This window comes from Somniosus microcephalus, chromosome 2, assembly GCF_052327205.1.
Source record: "Somniosus microcephalus isolate GS21.2 chromosome 2, FLI_Smic_1.0, whole genome shotgun sequence".
NCBI classification, from domain to species: Eukaryota; Metazoa; Chordata; class Chondrichthyes; order Squaliformes; family Somniosidae; genus Somniosus; species Somniosus microcephalus.
The window spans coordinates 142,446,886-142,470,137 of NC_140988.1; the positions used below are offsets into that span (position 1 = coordinate 142,446,886).

Consider the following 23,252-nt stretch of genomic DNA (forward strand, 5'->3'; position numbering starts at 1 on the left):
GCAGGGATTATTATCTGAAATTGTTGAACTTGATATTGAGTCCAGAAGGCTGTAAAGTGCCTAATCGAAAAATGAGGTGCTGTTCCTCGAGCTTACGTTGAGCTTCATTGGAACAATGTAATAGGCCGAGGACAGAGAGATCAGAGTGGGAGTGAAGCGGAGAATTGAAGTGACAGGGGACTGGAAGCTCAGGGTCACCCTTATGGACTGAACGGAGGTGTTCCGCAAAGCGGTCGCCCAATCTGCATTTGGTCTCCCCAATGTAGAGGAGACCGCATCGTGAGCAGCGAATACAGTATACTAGATTGCAAGAAGTACAAGTAAATCGCTGTTTCACCTGGAAGGGGTGTTTGGGGCCCTGGACAGTAGGAAGGAAGGAGGTAAAAGGGCACGTGTTGCATCTCCCGCGCTTGCACAGGAAGGTGCCAGGCGAAGGAGAAGGACTGTTAGGGGTGATTGAGGAGTGGACCAGGGTGTCGCTGAGGGAGCGGTCCATTCGGAATGCTGAAAGGGGAGGTGAGGGGAAGATGTGTTTGGTGGAGGGATCACGTTGGAGGTGGCGGAAATGGCGGAGGATGATACGTTGAATGTGGAGGCTGGTGGGGTGAAAGGTGAGGACAAGGGGAACCCTATCGTGGTTCTGGGAGGGAGGGGAAGGGGTGAGAGCAGAAGTGCGGGAAATGGAACGGACACGGTCAAGGACCGTGTCAACCACAGTAGAGGGGAATCCTCAGTTGAGGAAAAAGAAACACATGTCGGAAGCACTGGTATGGAAGGTGGCATCGTCAGAACAGACGCGGCGGAGACGGAGAAACTGGGAGAATGGAATAGAGTCCTTACAGGAAGCGGGGTGGGAGGAAGTGTAGTCCAGGTAGCTGTGGGAGTCAGTGGGCTTGTAGTGGATGTTTGTCGAAAGCCAATCGCCAGAAATGGAGACAACGAAGTCAAGGAAGGGAAGGGAAGAGTCGGAGATGGACCATGTGAAGGTGAGGGAAGGGTGGAAATTGGAAGCAAAGTGAATGAACTTATCTAGTTCAGGGCGAGAGCAGGAAACGGCACCAATACAGTCATCGGTGTACCGGAAAAAGAGGTGAGGGAGGGGACCTGAGTAGGACTGGAACAAAGAATGTTCCACATATCCCATGAACAGGCAGGCATAGCTAGGGCCCACGCAGGTCCCATAGCAACACCTTTAATTTGGAGGAAGTGAGTGGAGTCAGAGGAGAAGTTGTTCAATGTGAGAACAAGTTCAGCCAGGCGGAGGAGGGTGGTGGTGGATGGGGACTGGTTGGGCCTCTGCTCAAAGAAGAAGTGGAGCGCCCTCAGGCCATCCTGGTGGGGGATGGAGGTGTAGAGGGATTGGACGTCCATGGTGAAAAGGAGACGGTTGGGGCCAAGAAACTGGAAACTGTTAAAGTGACAGAGGGCGTCGGAAGAGTCGCGAATGTAGGTGGGATGAGACTGGACAATGGGAGAAAAAATAGAGTCGAAATAGGAAGAGATATGTTCCGTGGGGCAAGAACAGGCTGAAACGATGGGTCTACCAGGGCAGTCCTGTTTGTGGATCTTGGGAAAGAGGTAGAAGCGGGTTGCGCGGGGTTGGGGGACTATGAGGTTCACGGCCATGGATGGAAGATCTCCAGAGGAGATGAGGTCAGTGACAGTCTTGGAAACAGTGGCTTGATGTTTGCTAGTGGGGTCATGGTCCAGGTGGAGGTAGGAGGAGGTGTTGGAGAGTTGGGAAAAATTCAGTTGGTTGCGCCACCCGTTAGCGCCTTAAGAGGGCGCTAAGTGGGGCGCAAACCAACTGGCGCCCGGGCGCGGCACTGCCCACGCCTCTCGCGAAGTTCAGCGGGAGGCTAGTGGTGGTACTAACCGTTAGCACTGCGCCGCTGGCGATGACGTCATCGGTGTGCGCAGCACCCCGCTCACGCCCCGGCCGCGATCTTCGGGAGCGCCCCCCTGATTTACCGCCGGATGCTATGTCCGACAGGGTCAGGGTGGTGTACCTGCGGCCGGGGAGGCGCAAATTAAAGGCGAGGTGCGGGGCGGCCATTTTTGTTGCTGGCCGCCTGCCAGCACCTGCCTGCGCTCCCGTCTCCGGAACCCCCCCCTCCCCCCGCAGAGTGCCGGCTGCGCTCCAAGAGCCCGGCACTTCTCTTGGGTGCCGGGCTCTTTTGCCTGCACTCCCGATCCTCGGGGGCCCAGCTGGGCCCCAGATCGCACTACACAAGGCCCCTCCCCTTTATGAAGGGGAGGAAGGCCTGCAATACCGCAGCGCGTCGTGCTGCAGCATGTGGCGCCCCAAGAGCCTCCAGTAGCGCCCCGCTTCCCTTTGGGGCGCAACCTACCAATTTCCGGCGCGGGGGGCGTTAATTTTTCCGGGGTGCTACTTTTAGCGCCCCGGCGAAGTTAGCGCCCCAAACGGGGCTGTACTGAATTTCTCCCCCTTGGCGTTCAGCTTCCGCATGGTAGCGGTCGGTTCGCCAAACAACAACAGCACCACCCTTATCAGCAGGTTTAATGATAATGTTAGGGTTGGATCGGAGAGAATGGAGTGCTGCAAGTTCAGAGGGAGGTAGGTTGGAGTGAGAGGGGGAGCAGAGAAATGGAGACGGCCGATGTCATGTCGGCAGTTAGCAATGAAAAGATCTAGAGAGGGTAAGAGGCCAGAGGGAGGGGTCCAAGTAGAACAAGAATTTAGAAAGTGGGAGAAAGGGTCAGCTGTGCGGGGGGAAGACTCTTGGCCAAAGAAGTGGGCACGGAGACAAAGGCGACGGAAAAAGAGCTCAGCATCGTGCCGAGCTCGAAATTCATTGAGATGACCTTTATTAAGCTGTTTAAATAGATAATATGCATTCCCTTTTGAAATTACACCCAAGTGCTGTACTTCAATATTTCTTATATCTACAGTACATTTACCATGTGTTAATTATTAATTTTTTTTTAGTTAATCTTGCTGGGCCATTTAAAAAAAATGTCTTTGATATTTGTTGAAAATGAGGGCAGATGGTTCTATTTCATTTGAGCAATTCATCTTGTAGAGCTCCTATTTCTAAGCTCCCTGAAGTTTGTCAAGATCGCTTGCAAGTTAGTTGTGAAATCTGAAAAAATCTAGTTCTTCCCAGCAGCTGAGAGCTATAATGGTAAAATTTTAAATGATTCTTAGCCCACAGCTACATTTCAGTCTTTAATGTCATTTCAAATCTCTTCAACGGGCAAGATTGCTATTTCTGAGTCAGTGCACTGATTGAAGGCTTTTGAGATGGGGGGAGGCAGGAGGAGTAAAGGAAGGAGGAGCAGCTCCAGCACGTAGAAGTGAATCTCCTGTCTGATCCGTAATGCAGTTAATGGTGCCCATGTGAGCCAGGCTATCCTGCTGTCTCAGCCAAATACAGTGCTGTTGCAGAAGGAGGAAAAGGAGTTTAAATGGAAGTAAAAAGAGAAACAATTTTGTCCTATTAAAGGAAAGGAGGACTGTTAGACAAAGGACTATTTCTGTGGAAAGTTCACATTGTGAGGTATCCACTCATATAAATTTTAAAAATTCTAATATGGCATAAATGTTTCATAAATGCCCCATATTCTGTAAAATGACTGTAGGGCAAAGAAACAGAGATCAGGTGGATATGCTTCTTCTGTAGTTCCAAACACAGTTCCTGTAGACACACGGGAGCATCATTTCAGCATTAAAAGGTAAATGGACTATACTCACCTGAGGACTGGAGCTATCGTTGCATACAGAACAGGGCATTTGTGAGATTGGGATGAAAATCTAGCATCCAAGTGCCTTAATTTTCTCCAGTGGCACCACGTGTTAAGATGCAGTTTCTCTTCATGGAGAGTTTTGTGGGATTTTTTGATTTAAAAAAAATGTTGACTAAGCTGTATTCTCCTTTCCTGTACAGTAATTGCTATTTTGAAATAGTTACGGCTGTGTTACTTAAATGCCTTTTAATGGAGGTGGGCAAACATCTAAGTAAGAAATGGACTGAAGCTTATATATTTGGGGAACCTGTTTTGATGGACCAATAAGGGTGACACTGTGATGCCCCAGGGTCACCAAACAAGAATCCGCACAAGTGCCGTTTTTAGGGCACCACTAATATAGGAAAGAAACTTATGGTCCAATCAAATTAAAAGAAGCTCAACATAAGCAATGTTGCCCAGTGTCACCAGACAGGAACAAAAACCATTATGGCAAGTACCCTAGGGCACCACAAGTATAAAACAAACAGTAATAACTATGTACAGTACAGTGACATACAAAAATAAAAATTACAGATTAACAAATACTCAACAGAACACTCTGGCATCTTGGTACCACAGATTGCCAGCAGCAGTTGAATAATGTAGATTGTAATGCTATCTGTATGTCCTTTTGATTGTGTTCAATTGGTATTAGAGTGGTGTGTCAGTGAGAAATTTATCAGGGGCTTTTCTTCTTCCCAGTGTTACCTGTAGTTGTTGACCCTCTCAGGTGATTAATAAGTTAGGAAGAGCCGATGGAAGTCCATTTTCTACATGGTCTGCCAGAAAGAGCAAGTTTGATGGGCCTGTTTGCTAATATTGTTATGTACACAGAGAGCACCTTGGGATTCAGTCTGAATTTCTGAAATGACCTGCGTTTGACCTGTAGAGTTGGGTAAGAAGCTACTGCAGGTTAATCATGAAATCCTTCGTTGCTACGAATTCTCATCCATCATACATTCTGATTTCTGCCCCATCTCACATTCTGAAGTCTAATGTTTTTTAAACTAACATTGAAATGAGATCTAGTGGTACAACTGAACTGTGCTAGCACACAACAACATGGAGCTGTAGGAGGCCAGTTCAAATTGGAGATTTACTACATGGTGAGTTCCTGATCTCAACTAGAGCTAAGTGGAGACACAGGTCGAATTTCCATGGGGATTCTCCTAATCATCCGCAGTAACTGGCAGAAGATCCAAGGAAAACCCAGAGAAACAACAGCACGGATTTTAGGAACATAAGAACAGGAACAGGCCATTCAGCCCCTCGAGCTTGTTCCGCCATTCAATGAGATCATGGCTGATCTGCGACCTAACTCCATATACCCACCTTTGGCCCATATTCCTTAATAACTTTGGTTAACAGAAAGCTATCAATCTCCGATTTAAAATTAACAATTGATCTAGCATCAATTGCCATTTGCAGAAGAGAGTTCCAAACTTCTACCACCCTTTGTGTGTAGAAGTGTTTCCTGATTTCACTCCTGAAAGGCCTGGCTCTAATTTTTAGACTGCCCCCTAGTCCTAGAATCCCCAACCAGCAGAAATAGTTTCTCTCTATCTACCGTATCTGTTCCCCATAACATCTTGAAAACTTCGATCAAATCATCCCTTAACCTTCTAAATTCTAGGGAATACGACCTACGATTTTAACTCCTGAGTGGAAAGCAGGAGAAAGGTGCCGGACTTCCCGCCCAGGAGTTGCCATGGGAGGCCCAGTCAATTTTAATGGTTGGGCCTCGTTAACATTTTACCAGACAGCTGCCCGCCCAGAACAGGCATAAAGTGGCTGCTCCCCTGCGAAGATCAGACAGTTTCAGAGGCTACTTTCTGGCACTGAGGTAAGTTGCGTGGAGAGGTTTTACAGGTGCGGGGGTAGAGACTGGGTCAGCAGTGTCCCAAACTTTCCTCATGAGGCCCGGAGAAGCACTCCTGTTCCTCCTGGCCCTACAAATATAAGTTTTATACTTACCTTTTGGGGCCTTTGCTTCTGCTCTGGCAGATTTTACCGGTCGGAATGTCCATGATAAATGCTCCAGCCAGCATGCCATTAAAACTGTCAATTTACATTTGTGCAATATAAATTTGTGTATTTTTTGAGGCGTTTGCTTGACTCAGGCAGACGCCTCAACCGCCGTTGTTAAAAAAGCTGTTGGGAGGTATCTGAGTGACAATAAGTACCGCACAGACTAAACTCCTGTTCTACCAGGTTTCTGCAGTTTGGAGGGAGTTAAAAATCCCCCCAATGTAAATGGCATTTTTCTCTGGGGCTTCCGCGGATTTTCCGCTGAGGTTACGATGAACGATTAGGGGAACCTCGCAGAAACTCAACCCCACGGTACTTAACACAAAGGAAATCAGAAGTTGAGATTTACTTCTGTTTCTCACCCATTTCCACTGCCGAGTAGAGGGAAGAATTAACAGGAATAAGAAACTTCTGGTCTGAGGTGTCAGGATTCATGCACAGAGAAGAACATGCTTGAAAAATAGGATCTGGAGATAATAAAAATAAATTCTACTAACTTAGGAAATTTCCACTGCAAGGCAGTAGGATTACAGCAAAGATTGGAACAAGTGACAGCAGAACGGGAGAGGGTGAAACTGAAACTTTTCCTCACCAGCCAACAGTCATGACCCCCAATCCAAATCCCATTATGTCTGTAAATTCCTATTCTTATCATTTAGAATTTAAATATTAATAAAATAAAATCTTATCAACGGTGTGTCCAGGGCTTATAATTTATCTTTTTCCCTCCCCATTGACTTTAGGATGAAGATGTGGTAATGCAGATTGGAAAGTGCTGTCCTGAATGTCTGTCAAAATCCTGTTTGTTGGCAGGGAAGGAGTACAAGGTAACCTTGAAGCTACTCTGCAAGTTTTGATTTTTATGAGTTAAGATCTATTTTTCAGTTATGGGCCCAGTTCCAGGCATCACAATACGATAAGCCGATCTTTGATGTTTTGTGGCTTTGCTTTCTGTTTTAAAAGTGGTTAGGATCAGAATTTTGGATGTCTATATTGGCAGCAATGCTTTTACCTTACTTGTGTAATACTGTATACCTGATAAGGCTGTTTGTTTAAGGAAGTAAATAAAGGTTTCACTGATTTTGAGACTGAACAGAAACATTTGCTAATTAGGGTCACCTGTTGTACAGCTCCTGCAACCCACCGGCGTTTCTTTGATTTTTTTTGTTCTTCCAAGACTTTGATTGACTATACCTGTGTTTTGTGGCTGGTCATTTGGGTGGAACAGGAATTTCTCGTTTATTTTTCTCTTGAAGGAAGTCAAGGTGTCTGTCCCTGTTCAGTCAGTCTGAAACCTTCTGCACAACCCTGCAAATGTTTGCAAGTCCATTTATAAAGCCTAAAGCGTGTCCAAAAACTCTGCTGATCGGAACATGAACTTCCAATGTAGCTGCTATCACTTTGATGGTGAAGATTTGTCTTGATTTCTAATCTGATTTGAAACTATCCACAGTCCCATTATGTTAAGTTTAACCCTCACCATTCTGTTTCCTGTGCAGATTTCTGCATTCTTTTGTGTTTGATACTGCTTCATATATTCAGGTATTTAATGGCAAAAGATTTACAGATTTATTATACTGTAGAGAAATGCCAGGTTGCTTAAAGGAGCATTTTGTTAAGAATTTCGGTTTTGCAAGCCGGGATGTTTGAGACGTAAACAGGAGCGAACTGCAAGGTTATTGCAGCGATGGTGGCATGTCCACTCGAACTTTCACAATTCAGATGTTTTTGAACATTTTCAGAGAAATGACCTACATCATGTCTGTTTAGAAAATGTATCGAAAACTTTATCCACCATTCGATTAGTCACACAATAATTTGGGCCTAGCAATCAATATGTTCATGTTAGCAGACCCTCAGAGTTACATGGATAATAGCCAAATGATAGAATTCACTGCATTCCATATGATTAAACAGCAGTGTGTCAAGGTGTAACTTAGGTCAAGTATGTTTTTAAAAAAAATCTGGTCTTTGTTTTTTCAGCATGGTGATCAGTGGAAGAAGAATGAGTGCACCAGTTGTATTTGCGACCGTGGTGAAATCAGATGTCATACGCGGACATGCCCATCACTCACTTGTGAAAAGGTAATTGCAAATCACCTACATAGAGCAAATCACACATTTATCTGTGGGATATCACGGAGAGGATTTTCCTGTTCCTGCATCTGGACACAGCGCAGAAAGGAAATTTGGGTGAGAAAGATCACATGCCCATTGGTGAGCCCACCTTTTCAGGCATGTAATCCCCTCTCTATGGCAGCGGCCAGGCGATTCAATATGCCCATGGCCCAGGAACAGGAAAATCTGCCCCCATATGTGTGACTATCACTTCAGTGTCATATGGATGAACAAATCCGCCGGCAATTTCCTCGGGGGATCCCCCGATCAGCACAAATCACGATTACGCCCTGTAAACAGGGGTTCCATTGAGGGAATTCCCGGCGATGATGTTATACTGGTGCCAGGCTAGAATATATAAGAATTTCAACAATTTTAATTGCATTTTCCCAATGTGTACAGTCATTAATTGTTAAGAGTGGATTAGTTGAGCCTGAGGTGGCGCGAGGTCAGATGTGCTTCACTGCTGAACAGATAGCTCCATGTGCCTTCGCATTCAGTGGATGTTGTTCAGTTTAAATTGACGCTGCTTTGTTTTGGATTCTGAGAAACTAGTGTCTGAGTCACCTCCTGGAATTTATACTGTTAAAGCTGTCTCCCTTATACTGGTGACAGACCTGTAGACCCATGAAAAACTGGGCTGACGAGTCTGCGGCTGGCTTAAGGGATACATATGGATTTGACAGCATTTATGCTGAGAGTTGGCTCTCAGATGCTGATCTCTTGGAATCCGGATTAAAGGCAGTTTTTCATCACATCAGTAAAACCATTTCAGGGGAAGACTAATGTCTGGTTAGTCCTCCCTTTCATCAGTCACAGAGCAACACTGACAATGCTTACCATGATGCTTTTGTATGTGTAATGCTGATCATGTGACTTTAAGCATATCATTCAGATTTACATCATGCACTTGTATGATTTGTGAGGAGTGGGGTGCTTAAACTTCATGCAAAGCTGGAGGGTTTGCCATGGTGATGAAAGGGTGTATTTTGGCTGTGAGCAAATTTTAAACATTCCCACCTGTCGTTTGATATGGCTAACCCAGCAGATGCACCTTTTGTAGATGAAGAACAGTAATATTTTTGGACGGTCCCAAAACATTGCAGGAAACTGATCCTTACCTGTCTGGGAGTTGCAAACTCTGTAAATTTGTGGGTTTGGGTGGTAGTTTCAGTCAGGCTTATGCGTATGTTTGTGGAGGAGCTTTTTCCGCTCCCCTGAGGACTGTGTGTTTGTGTGTGTGGGTGAGGTCAGTTCTGCAGAATGTGTGTAGAGATAAGGGGTGCTGAGATTCAACCCCCCCCCCCCCCGCAAGCATTATGTACATCTAGTTTTACCTTACAGTATTAAACTGACTCAAGGGCATTATTTATAAAGGGCAAAGTATATTTTAAACAAAAGTTTGAAATTGCACAGAGGGAAGAAGATTTCACATTCTGTCAATGTTTGCATACCATGAGCATTATATAAGTACATGTAGAACATAATTAATAACACCTTCCAATTCTTAAAGCCAGTTGATAAATTGGTATCTGGAATGTTCTGAAGGTAACATTTTGCATGCTTATTTGTGGCTTGCAAATGCAGTGGGCTTTCTAATTGTATACCAAGTGGCAGTTGTAAAGTAATATACCCAATATATTGTAATTAGGCTACCACATGAATATAACCATGGCTAAAATAATTAGGTAGGTGGGTTTTCCAGGCCTCAGCAAACCCGGCAGCTAATGGGAGGCAAGAACAGCTGTTAAGTGCCTTTCCAGCACTGCTTGTGGGCCAGGAGGAGCAGGAGTGCTTTTCCCCAGCCTCTCAAGCTTACCTGTAAACCACTTTCGTCACCAGCCACCCCCCCGCCCCTGCCGCGATCAGCTGAAGACCTCCCCCCCACCCCCAGTCCTGTGATCGGACCGCCACCCCGCCTAGCCATGATGTTCCCCCGAGCCACGATCTCCCGTTGACCCAACCTTTCCGATTTCTCCCTCCTCGCTGCTCCCAGGCTGCTGAAGACCGACTCGCCTGACAGCCAGCCAGCCTCTCAATCTGGCTGGCTGCGGCTGAGAAACGGAGACAAAAAATGATAATCAGGTCCTGCCGTTAAATTGAGCACAACCTGAGGGAAAACCGTTCTTCCGGGTTTACTGAACGCAAAACTGTGCCCCCCACCGTTCCCCCCCCCACCTCCCCATAAATATTGGGGCCATTGTGTACAATCCTCAAGATGACAAAAAATCTCCATTTTGATATTTAATATCATATTTATTTCCACAGGGGCTGAATAAAGTCAAAAGATCTGGACACTGCTGTGAGGAATGTGTGTCTGGGAAAGGGAAATGTCTGTATGAAGGTGTCATCAGGTATCATGGAGCGATGTGGAATGTAACTGGCTGCGAGTTCTGTATGTGCGAGAGGGGACAGGTCCTCTGTCAGACTGCAGAATGTGCCAGAGTGAAGTGCTCATGGGTAAGGGAGCCTTTTTTCCTGTGTTATTGAAAAATGGTGGTGTGGTTCTGTGCTATTTGGTGAAGGGGCTGCATTTCTTCTATAAATTTGAATCAAGTGCTAGAAATAGTCAGGCAATCAGTCCATTTATTCAGAATTATCTGCACCTCTTGGAATTGGGCATTCCTAATGCAGGATGTAATGCTGAAATATTTCAAATAGAAGGCTCATATAGACAATTAGTACAGTGCCGTCTAACTTGAATCAAAGACAAATTAATTACTTTTCCACCATCAAAGCACTGATTCATGTTGAAGCAAAATTTGCCCTTTTCTTCCCAGCCATGTGCGTATTAAGTATACTTGTGACTTAATTCATCATATACTGGCATTTCAAGTTCAGTGCTTCCTAGTTTATATAAAGGAGCACGATATAAATGGAAATTGTTATTGGTTGGAGAAGCTATTGAAACCACAAATACAGAATTAAAGCAGGAAGCATCTCTTGCTGGTACTACTGAGACATGGCTGCAAGACGGTCAAGACTGGGAACTAAATATACCAGGTTATGAAGTCTACAGGAAAGATAGGGAAAGGGGGAGGAGTAGCCTTAGTGATTAAGGATGAAATCACTTCAATGATAAGAGAGGATATAACAAGAGTTAAGCAGGCAGTGGGGACTTTATAGGTAGAATTAAGAAATAGGAAAGGATTTAAGACTGTAGTGGGAGTTGTGTATAGGCCCTCTTGTAGCAGCGGTTAAGTGCTAGATTGTATAAATGCAGAGATTAGACAAGCATGTAGTAAAGGCAGAGTAGTTTTAATGGGGGATTTTAACTTTCATATAGATAAGGATAAGCAGACGAGCACATGTCAGAATCGTTGTGAATTTCTTGAGTATGCTCGGGATAGTTTTCTGCAAAAATATGTCCTAGAACCAACAAGGGGGCATGCCATATTAGATTTAGTAATGAGTAATGAGCCAGATTTAGTTAACAGCCTAACGGTGCGTGAACATTTATCTAATAGCAATCATAACATGATCGAGTTCAATGTAGTGTTTGAAAGGGAGAAACGCGAAGCAGCTACTAAGATTCTAGATTTAGATAAGGCTGACTTCAATGCGATGAGACAGAGACTGTCCACAGTAAACTGGACAAATCTGTTAATGGGTAAAATGACAGAAGATCAGTGGGAGGTGTTCAAAAAAGAATTTAACATTGCTTCAGCACCAGTTAATACCCCTAAGGGGCAAGACCTCTACTTGCCAAAGAAAACAGCCATGGACGACTAAAGAGGTAAGAGACAACATAAAACAACAACAAAAACACAAAAATGCAAAAAATAGCACAGATCCTGGCGAATGGGAAAAATACAAACAGCAGCAAAGGATAACAAAACAGATAGTAAGAGGTACAGAAGAGAGTATGAAAAGAAACTTGCAAGGGATATCAAAAACAACACAAACATTTTTACAATTATATTAGAGAAAAAAGGGTTGTCAGGAGCAATGTTGGCCCCTTGAAAACTGATAACGGTGATATTGTCAATGATAATAAGGAAATGGCAGACATGTTAAATAATTACTTTGCATCAGTATTTACAGTACAGGAAGAGGATAGCATGCTGGAAATCCCAAGGAAACTAATATTGAATCAGGGACAGGGATTCAACAAAATTAACGTAAGCAAAATAACAGTAATGAAGAAAATAATGGCAATAAAGAGTGATAAATCCCCAGGACCAGATGGCTTCCATCCCAGGGTTTTAAAGGAAGTAGGTGAGCACATTGCAGATGCCCTAACTATAATCTTCCAAAGTTCTCTCGATTTAAGAACCATTCCTTTAGATTGGAAAATTGTGCATGTTATTCCACTATTTAAGAATGGCGAGAGAGGGAAACCAGGGAATTATAGATCAGTTAGCCTAACATCTGTTGTCGGGAAATTACTAGAGTCTATAATTAAGGATAGGGTGACTGAACACCGTGAACATTTTCAGTTGATCAGAGAGAGCCAGCATGGATTTGTGAAAGGTAGGTCATGCCTGACAAACCTGATTGAATTTTTTGAGGTGACTAAAGTAGTGGACAGGGGAATGTTTACAGATGTTATTTATATGGACTTCCAGAAGGCATGTGATAAAGTTCCTCATAAGAGGCTCTTAACTAAGATTGAAGCCCATGGAATTGAAGGCAAATTATTGACCTGGTTAGAAAATTGGTTGAGCGGCAGGAGACAGGATAGTTTTAAAGTGAAACATCTTGTTATGGGATACATTCAGAGGTAGGAACCTTGCACGTGAAGGAGCCAAACTCTGGTGGGGGTGGGGGGGCACACAAAGTGATTGGATTGCCTATGGGGGAGCAGAAATTTGGGGTGGACCTAGTTTCTATCCTGTGCAACATGTGGACGAAATTACAATTGGGGGGCTGAGTCTTGTGCCTTAAACCCTCCCCCCACCCAGCCTGCTCTCAGCGTTGTGGGTATTCCAGGGCTACCTTGGGAATTATGGCCTCTTTAGGCCTAACAGAGGCCACACATGCTGAGAGCAGATGTGGGTTCCTTACTGGGCCTTAAGAAGGCTCTAACCACCTTGAGGAGGAAAAGTAATCGATCCCAGAGGATTGATTTAAAATGTTATCATTATTTCTTCCAGCTCATTAAAACCTTTGGCTCCCCCTGCAACATATTTCTCTAATTTTCTGCCGAGCACTCTTTTACATCTTAGCTGGCAGGGGCCGCCCACCCCAACTATTTAAATTATCCCGGACCCACAATTTGGGACTTTGGGTACTTTCTGTTGGGTTTGGGATAATCCTTATCCTTCATTTTAATACAGGCTCATGGACTTGAGATAGAAAGATGTCTAATTAACAATCTTCATTTATCAATACACTAATGCATACCCAGCACATGCACTAATTATGAGATAAATGCCAATTATACTCACAAGCAACAAACTCATTGGCCCTCGTGAACCATGTCCCCTGACCTACTTAGAGTTCATAAAGTACACCAATGTACTGTACCTTTATATGTTTACTTACGTAAGGTAAGCGTAGTGTTATTATGTAATTCCGTTCATAGTACATGCAGTTAGGATGTAAGGATGTAGGGTTAATATGTAAGCATGTTAGCAGTCACACAGGCCACTTGCCTGCCCCTCTTGTACTTGCTCATTGTTCTCCAGCCATTCCACATGTTTGACTATTCTCCCCTTCAGAATCTTCGCTTCTTTATCTCTTTAGATTTTTATTATACTGAGGCCTATTCTCCATTGACACTCCCAACACCTCGAAAAGAAATCTGGGCATCTGTCCAGCAATTAACATTCCACTCTCAGGTCATTCTACACTTAACTTCTTGGTCTTGTATCTCTGTGTGCCTATAGTGTGATTTAATCCAATTTTACCCATATCACTACCACAACCTATCTTGCCTATCATACTGATCCTAACACTTCCGTGGTGAAGCAGGGATCCCAGAATTTTGGGCTCAAACTATTTATATTAATGTACTCCTTTGAAGTACACCTGCACACTTGTGGTATAAATTGTGGTAATCATTATCCAATTTGAGTAAATGTTTGTAATTATCTGCAGGGGGAAGAGTTGCTGCATTTACCTGGCAAATGCTGTCCTGAATGTGTGTCGGTTGGCAGTTACTGTGTTTATAAAGAGCAAGTCAAGGAGGTGAGTCGCTGTCAATATGTGTAGAGTGTGCTCAGAAATCAAATCAAATAGAGGATATTTTAAAGGTGGGATAGTTATGCATATACACATAACTAATCATGGTAAAACATATATAATGAAGGAACAAATTGATTACTTTACTAAACTAGGGTGTCCAAGAAGTAACTGCAAGCCAAATGTAGAAACTCCTTCGATTTGGGCTGATAAGTGGCAGGTAACATTCGCGCCACACAAGTGCCAGGCAACGACTATCTCCAACAAGCGAGCGTCTAACCACCGCCCCTTGACATTCAACGGCATTACCATCGCCGAATCCCCCACCATCAATATCCTGGGGGTCACCATTGACCAGAAACTTAAATGGACCAGCCACATAAATACTTTGGCAACAAGAGCAGGTCAGAGGCTGGCTATTCTGTGGTGAGTGTCTCACCTCCTGACTCCCCGAAGCCTTTCCACCATCTACAAGGCACAAGTCAGGAGTGTGATGGAATACTCTTCACTTGCCTGGATGAGTGCAGCTCCAACAACACTCCGGAAGCTCGACACCATCCAAGACAAAGCAGTCTGCTTGATTGGCACCCCATCCACCACATTATACAATCACTCCCTCCACCACCGGTGCACCGTGGCTGTAGTGTGTACCATCTACAAGATGCACTGCAGCAACTCACCAAGGCTTCTTCGACAGCACTTCCCAAACCCGCGGCCTCTACCACCTAGAATGACGAGGGCAGCAGGTGCATGAGAACACCACCACCTGCGAGTTCCCCTCCAAGTCACACACCATCCTGACTTGGAAATATATCGCCGTTCCTTCATCGTCACTGGGTCAAAATCCTGGAACTCCCTCCCTAACAGCACTGTGGGAGTACCTTCATCACACGGACTCAAGGAGGCGGCTCACCACCACCTTCTCAAGGGCAACTAGGGATGGGCAATAAATGCTGGCCTTGCCAGTGATGCCCACATCCCATGAACGAATAATAAAAAAGCAAAACCCCTGCTGGTTCTTTCCTGCTTTGTGCGCTTGTATGCAAAGCTGCTAGCTAACACTGGGAGCTTGCTAGTCTGGAGTATGACCTGACATATCCCAGGACATTCAGGCTACCTTTTTTATATCCCAGAAAACATTTATTAGTACTGCCAGACAGCAGTGGAGCTAACATCAGAGGTTCGGGAGGGATTTTGGCCTATAAGAAGTCCAGAGTTGGCCAACAGCCCTTTGTGAGCAGCTCCATGCCTCGGCCTCCTCCACCCAACATAGTTCTGCCTCTGTTTCTAATGGGGTAGAACTCAGAGTGCTCAGGGCCAAAGACAAAGCCAGGATTACCTGGAGACTGAGGGCCCAGCGGGGAGCGCTGAAAGAAGTAGACCAAGCTAGGAATGGAGGAATGCCAACTTACCCGCTCCGAAGGCCAAGGCAAGAACAGCACAGACTTGCAGTCCAAATCAAGAGGCCGAAAACAGAAGATGGTGAAAGAGGTTCCTGGAAGAGAAATGGAGGAGGCCCTCCCAACCTCAAAATTATTGGGGATATTATGATGCCCCTTGGCTCTGCCACTGCTTCCTGGACTTTGAACAGCTGGATGTTCATTCATATACATAAAGGAGTTGTCAGACATAATCACAATGAAGCAATTACGTAGCATTGTTTATATTTGAATCATCCTACTCTCCAGCCTGTAGCGGGACATAACTTGCAACATTGTCTTGGGATATGCTTGGTACAGAAATCTGAACTACAGATGGTTTTCAAACTGCTTATGTACTGAGACTAGATTTATAAGAATGGCCCCACCATTAAAAGTAGACAAAAATCGTTCATCTTTGTTGCAGTGGGAGTCTCACAATTTTTGTATTTTGTATAATCATATACAGTGCACTCATTGGTTTTGACACGTGCATCCAGTCTCCATTTTCATAAGATTCCACATCCAGGTATGCCTGATTAAATAAGAATGGTAAATTAGTAAGAACCATTTGAATCAATAAATTGAACGAGGACAGTATAGGTTTCATTATCTGACTTGTGCTATTGGTGGCGAGCTTTGCCGAGCACATATTGGAACTTCGGGTGAACACTGCAAATGATTTTCTGACCATTTAAATCAGTGGTTAAAATGTTATGCACAACACACACCCAAATTTCCAATTTACACTCCCGATGGGCAAGGCTCCCTGCTGGCAACACAAAGGTACTGTTATAATTCCTGGAGGACTGTATGGAAGCAAAAAGGATAGAATGTATTTGAGCTACTTTGCTTAGATTTTATTTAAGTACAGAATTCTAAACGACAAGTCGATTCCATTGATCCCTAATTTAGATTTGTTTAGGCAGATTATCCTCTCTCACCATGGTGGTGGACTTTCTTTCAGATGGGGCTTCTGCCTACCACTTGCTTGCACCCTTGCCCGATTTCCTAGGGTCAGGTTAATTTAAATAATTTGAGTGGCACTGGGACCATTTACAGTGCCGGAGTGGGGCGCACCTGAGGGTGGGCGGGGGAGAGGAATTTGTGGCTCCTTACTGCAGTGTGGCAGTGGACTGAGGAGTAAAATATGCCTCTGTGCATTTAAGAAAGCTCTTCTGCTTAAGTATATTTTAATAGGCCTTTTGCTTTTCTATCAAAAAATGTAAACCTTGCCCGATGTATTTACTTAGTTCTTTCACTGCCTGCAACTGGGTCGTGTACTCTCAAGAGGCAATTCCTGCAAGTTCCATGATTGTCAGCGATCAGGTAGAGTGATAGAGATAGTGCAAATGCTGCCAGAGAAATAGGGGGTCAGACCGTCGGATTGGAAATGGAACTGCACAAGTTCAGCTTCAAGATGCTGATGCTGAAGTTGAGATGGAGTAGCATAAATCCAAACAAAGTAGTTCAAATACACGCTTTAGCTTATGCTGTCCTACAAACCTTCATCACTTAGAAGCACCTGTAGCAGTGTGAGCCAACACAATGGGGACCTTAGACCCATTAGGCTTCTGATGTGCAGTGAATGTCAAAATGTGACCTGGATACAATTCGAGCACTGAAACCTTGCGTGTGTGTTATGCTCTGGGCTTATTAATTACCCCAAAATATGTAAATTAGCACTAGGCCCCATAATGCAGTAGGGGGTTTGAACAGTGCTCCATGTAAAATGGATGCTTTCCCTTCATGTTGGGTTTTTGCTCTTCAAGTGGCTAGATTGTTTGGACTTGCTGCTTTAGGTGTCAACCTTGGCTCAGTGGTAGCACACTTGCCTGTGAGCGAGAAGGTTGTGGGTTCATAGCCCCACTCCAGGATTTGAGCATATAATCGAGGCTGAGACTTCATTGCAGCTATGGGTGAGTAAATACTTTCAGATGAAATTTTAAAGCAATGCCAGGTGGATAAAGAAGATCCCATGGCACTATATTTGAAGAAGAGGAGGGGCCAACATGTACCCCATAACCAAAGGCTGTTTAATTAGTCAGTGATGTCATTGCTGTTTATAGGACCTTGTTTTGTGAAAATTGGCTTCAAAATACTTCATTGGCTGTGAAGCAGTTTGGTCCTGAGCTTGTGAAAGGCTTTAATTTTTTTTTTACCAGCCAAGTGTTTCACCTACTTCTTTGCTTATTAGCTGTTTTGCTTGTCTTGGTCACAGATACCTTGTTTGCAGTCAGTTCATCTATATTCCCATGAAACCCTACACTTCGATATTCTGCCTGGATTCCCCAAATTGTCGGGCATTATGTGGCTGTACAAGCACCTACTCTCAGTATCACCCCCACCATGCATAGATGGGATTCAACTCCATGAATTTGCAGCAAATATGTGACCCAAAAGTATAGAATCTTTCACATGAATACCCACTACCCCAACAGTGATTCATTTTACACCAATCCACCGTGCCACCATTACCTTATTGGGCCAGGAGAACTGGATGTTTGTCTGCTGGGCACAAAGGCTACCTACCATGGCTGCCTTGCCCATGAAGGCATCCATGGAGAAGACCTGAAGAACAATATAACAAGGCACACACTGCTACAAGGGTCTTAGTGGACCAGATCGTCGGCATCCTGAAGCAAAGCTTTAGATGCCTGAAACCACAGGGAGAGTGTTGCAGTATAGGCTGGCCAAGGTGTCCATAATTATTGTTGCCTGCTGGGTCTCACACAGCTTCAGCCATGCCATGGAGCAGACAGGAGAACAGGCAGCAGCAAATGGTGACACGAATCAGGAGACAGCAGACTTGTCTGCACAGAGAATTGGTTACTCCGTATAATCTGCACAGCAGACTAATAGAGGACACATTTAGTTAAGCATCTGAACTAATCAATGCACATCAAACAGCTACGCATGTGCCCAATACCCTTGCCAAATAAAACATCATCTCCTTTGCTCCTATCTCGTCCTCAAAACCCATGACTATAACTGCAGTCTTATTCTGGCTCATCCTAAAAGAACTGTCATGACACATTAGAGTACCAGTTAACCTAAATTTTATTCACACTAACACTGTACAATGAAGATGTGCTCACTGTGTTTTGCCCCGATGCTTCCCCTTTAGTCAAAGTGTGCTGCTTGTAAGTGGTTACTTAGTGGGAAGAAGAAGTGTTGTGTATGTAATATGTGTGCTACTTTAAACCTATGGACAGGACTGCACTACTTGTTGGGCGTAGTGATACGCAGTACCACTCCTGGCCATAGGGGTATAAATAGTACTGTGGGTACTGATCTCCCCTCAGTTCCCGCCTGTGGGCATGAAGTAAAGACCTACGTATAGTCCCTACCTCCAACCAGTAAAGACCTGTTTTGTTGTTACTCATTAGTCTGTGTGTTAATTAACTAAAGAATTCACAGACTTAACACTGGCGACGAGTCAGATTCTTACCCTGCGGCAGTTATTCCACGGCGGCTTCGTCCACAGACAGGACGTTGAAGAGAGGTTTCAAACCGCACCACCCCACTGGAAGCGACAGGCATTAGGACCCTGAAGCCTCCATCAGCGACTGAAAACTGGAGGACAGAAGACATCCTGCAGCTTCTTTTTCAACCTCGGTGGTGGGTAAGCCGAGCAGCGTTGGCTGCAAAGACAGGGCTGGGGGAAGTCGGAGGTACAAGGGCGATCGCGATCGGGAGATAAGGGCCATCGATCGCAATCCCTGATAAGGGCCGCACTCAGGCTGAAAGGCGCAGCGTCGGCAGACACTGAAGGCGCGAGAGCCGCGGTGAAAAGCGCGGGCCATCGATCGCGGCGGAGATAAGGGCCGCACTCGGGGCTGAAGGGAGACGGCGTCGGGGGACGGGTGAAGACCGCCAAGCGCGGGAAAACCGCCATTTTGTGGACGGAGGACGACGGCAAGAGCGGGAAGCCGCCATCTTTGATAACAAGTAAAGAAAATAAAATCTGAGAAATTGCAAATCTACAATGCCTAAACACGGGAATATTAGCACCTTTGATAGTGACCTCGAAGATTGGGCCATATATGTTGAAAGAGTAAAAAATTATTGTAAGGCCAATAAAATTCGTGACCAAGATAAAGCTCTAACATTATTAAATTTAATGGGTGCGAAGACATACGGGCAATTGAAACACCTGTTATCACCAGATGAACCGGCGGATAAGACGTTCGATGAGATTGTTACTGTCCTGAAAGATCATCTAAACCCCACGCCGCTGATGCTAGCGGAACGATTTAAATTTTATGACAGAAGGCAGCTACAGCATGAAAGCAATGCTGAATATTTGCTGGAATTGCGTAAATTAGCGAAATATTGCCAGTTTGGAACGGGACTGACAGATGCACTACGAGACAAATTTGTGTGTGGTTTATTTAAACAGGATACACAAAAGCGACTGCTCGAGGAGAATGAGCTGACGCTTGAGAAGGCGGTCACTATGGCAGCAGCACACGAAGCCGCAGCGAGAGGCACGGCAGTAATGCAGCTACGGTCACCGGAGCTCAGTGCACACAAATTGGGTGTGAGTTCTGGCAAATGTTATCGTTGTGGAAAGACAACGCATGATCAGAACCAGTGTTGGTTTAAAAACCAAGAATGTAGAACTTGTGGTAGGCTTGGACACATAGCTAGAGTATGCAGGTCAGGGAAGAAGACCAGCAACAAGAAGTCACCGCAAGGAAAATACGCAAAGGTACACAAGGTGGCCGAACAGGAGTCCGATTCAGACGCTAGCAGTAATGAACTGGCTGGCTTAAGCAGTATTGAACTGGCTAGCTTAAGGGTACTCAACGTGGGTAAGGGTGCAGACCTCCAGACAATTTGGGTCACTCTTCAGATAGAAGGAGTCCAAGTAAAACTGGAATTGGACACTGGATCGGCATTGACGGTCATAAATAAGAAAGATTATGGAAGGTTATTCCAACATATTCCCCTACAGGATACGGAGCTCATATTGAAAACATACACGGGGCAAAGAGTGTACCCCATCGGGAAAATTGAGGTCACAGTGGTCCACAAGGGCGAAGAAAGTCAAATAATGGACTTATATGTGCTATCTAAAGGAGGTCCTCCACTACTAGGACGGGAGTGGATTAGGAAAATGAATATCGACTGGCATTTCCTACAAACAATAACGAGTGAGAACTCGGTGAACATAATCAACCCAGACTCTGGAACTGATGATGGTAAGACCAACCTGTGTGCAAAAGACAAAGTTTCAGCACAGAATTCCACTGAGATAGAGAATTCTGAGTCTGTCCAGTCTACTGACATGCACATTTCTGAGGGACACCGGGCTCGAACTCAACTCCATTTCAAACTGCAACAGCAATTAGAACAAATGATTCGCCGTTTTGAGCAAGAGATGAATGCGACGAAAGAGTTCTTTGATATAGAGTGGGAACATCTGGAAAGACAACAGAAGCAGCTGCTGGAGCAAATGGAGCAGGAGCACACAAAACGTCTGATGTCAGAGGAGTTAACGGTCAGCCAACTCCTGCATATGCTGAAGGACAGGACTCTGAAATGGGAAAAACTTGAACACGAACTTCAATATTCAAACGAAAGGGGTTCGGAGCTCTCAAAGGTTATTGGAAGAGCTGAGGTGGCAACACAGACTGAGATGACTGCAACAGAGCAGCCCTTGGATGCCAAAAGTACGCTGACTCACGTCAACGTAGAACAACAGACCGCTGAAACAGCTGCTACGGTAGAGGGATTGAATAGTCCGATCAATCAATCTCCAAAAGAAGTTGAAGTAGTAAAATCTTAAATGAGGTCATTAGCAAACGACTTGCTGAAAGCCCAGAAAAAGCTGGATGAAGAGGTACGCATGAAGAAGTCTCTTCAGGAAAGATGTCTGGACTTGGAACAAAAGCTGGCTAACGCCCAGCTGGGTATGGAGGAAATAGAAGACCCTCTCGCTGGCCTAGATCAGGACGACACCGAATATTACCATGACCTATTGAGTGACACTGAATATTATAGTGACCTGGTCTGCCCAGCTTGTGATGAAAACTCCCAAAGTGCAGAAATCAGGATGAATCACTTAAAGTCTAAGGAACATAGGGAGATGGTGGTGCTACAGCTGGCAGCTGACAGGGGAGCCCAGAGAGTCTCTAAGAAGCAGAAAAGGAAAAGACGAAGCAGAAGATGATAACCATCTGAACCATTATCACCCCTACCAGATCACACACGTGGTCCCTCCGAACGGAGCCAAATCAGTTCGGAAGTTCAAGCTGTTAAATCCATGGAAGGACTATTGAATGAGTCACTCCAGCAACGTGAACCGACTACACCGCAGAGATTGAATCTGTGAACTGTTTTCCGCAGAGACTGAATCTGTGATCTGTTTTGACATGAAGTTATCTATGTATCTATGTTATTCTGTTATGTAAACCTGAAGTTATATATGTTATTACGTTATGTTAAATGGGGAGATGACTGTAAAGCTAAGAAGGGAGGAATGTTGTGTATGTAATATGTGTGCTACTTTAAACCTATGGACAGGACTGCACTACTTGTAGGGCGTAGTGATACGCAGTACCACTCCTGGCCATAGGGGTATAAATAGTACTGTGGGTACTGATCTCCCCTCAGTTCCCGCCTGTGGGCATGAAGTAAAGACCTACGTATAGTCCCTACCTCCAACCAGTAAAGACCTGTTTTGTTGTTACTCATTAGTCTGTGTGTTAATTAACTAAAGAATTCACAGACTTAACAAGAAGTAAGATGGATGGCTGCTGCATAACGGTGTCTGCCTGTAGAAATGGAAGTTGCCCAGTATCTCGTGCTGGACCTGGCGATAGTCCTGCAGTGTCAGGGTTTTGGTGCCTGGGCATGTATGTCATGTGACACATCTTTGGCTACTTGAATCAGGTTGATACAGATGTGGCTTCTCCTGAGAGTCAGGCCTTGTGCAGCCAATTACAAGACAAATGTAAAACTGCTGGTATTTGTTACGACTGGCAGCCTAGAAGGCCCACTGAAAACTGGTATTTTCAGCAACTAGTCTTGGTAAATCCCAACTTGCAGCAGGCTACGCAAGGCCCACACTCAGGAACAGTCCACACGAGTACACAGACCTTAAACAATGTAAAAGCAGCTTCAGTTAAACAAGTATGCCTAGTCATTTAGCATGCACTGGTAAACATGGTAACACAATTATTCCTGTTTTAGAAGTGTTTATCATAATGGCTAAACGTTTATCTGTGTAACAATGCCACCATTGAATATCAAGATGCTGATGCTGACATGGAAATGCCCAACACTTCTAGACTTTTCCCAGATGTATTTTTGAGGCAGATTTTCCACATGGCCACAACGGTGGATCTTTGGCAGGTCTGTTGACTGCTCCCCTGATCCTGGCTGACTTCCTGGAGTTTGGATAATGTTAATAATTTGGCAGGTGCCAGGCACATTTATCGTGCTGCTAGGGCATCCACCTAAGAGGGGAGGGAAATTGCTGCACTGCTTTGCCACAATGTAGAGTGGCCGGTAGTGCTGGCTGAAGTTGAATAAAAGTTATTTTTCCTTTATGTTTTAAATTTGCTACTTTGACTAATATAATTGATCAATTGCCTTAATTAAAGCAGTCCTGTCAAATGTAATCCTCCCACCCCACCACCATGTGTCATTTGCATCTTCTTTTCATTTGCCTATCCATATTTAGTTTACTAGCATAACTCAACAGGAAAATCTGTCATGGTAAATCATGGTAAGGGTACGGTAGCATAGTGGTTATGTTACTGGACTGGTAATCTCAAGAGGCAATTCCTGAGTTACTAGAAG

The 23,252-nt window shown here is 44.7% G+C and overlaps 1 protein-coding gene across 1 annotated transcript in view; it reads left to right on the forward strand.

Moving 5' to 3' along the window:
• The window catches only part of fras1 (Fraser extracellular matrix complex subunit 1), a 747,542-nt gene that overhangs the window by 303,230 nt on the left and 421,060 nt on the right, over positions 1–23,252 (forward strand). The window contains exons 7-10 of the mRNA XM_085963231.1: positions 6,522–6,605; positions 7,762–7,863; positions 10,165–10,356; positions 13,939–14,028. Coding sequence (XP_085819357.1) covers positions 6,522–6,605; positions 7,762–7,863; positions 10,165–10,356; positions 13,939–14,028 — 468 coding nt within the window. The remainder of the gene's footprint in view (positions 1–6,521; positions 6,606–7,761; positions 7,864–10,164; positions 10,357–13,938; positions 14,029–23,252) is intronic.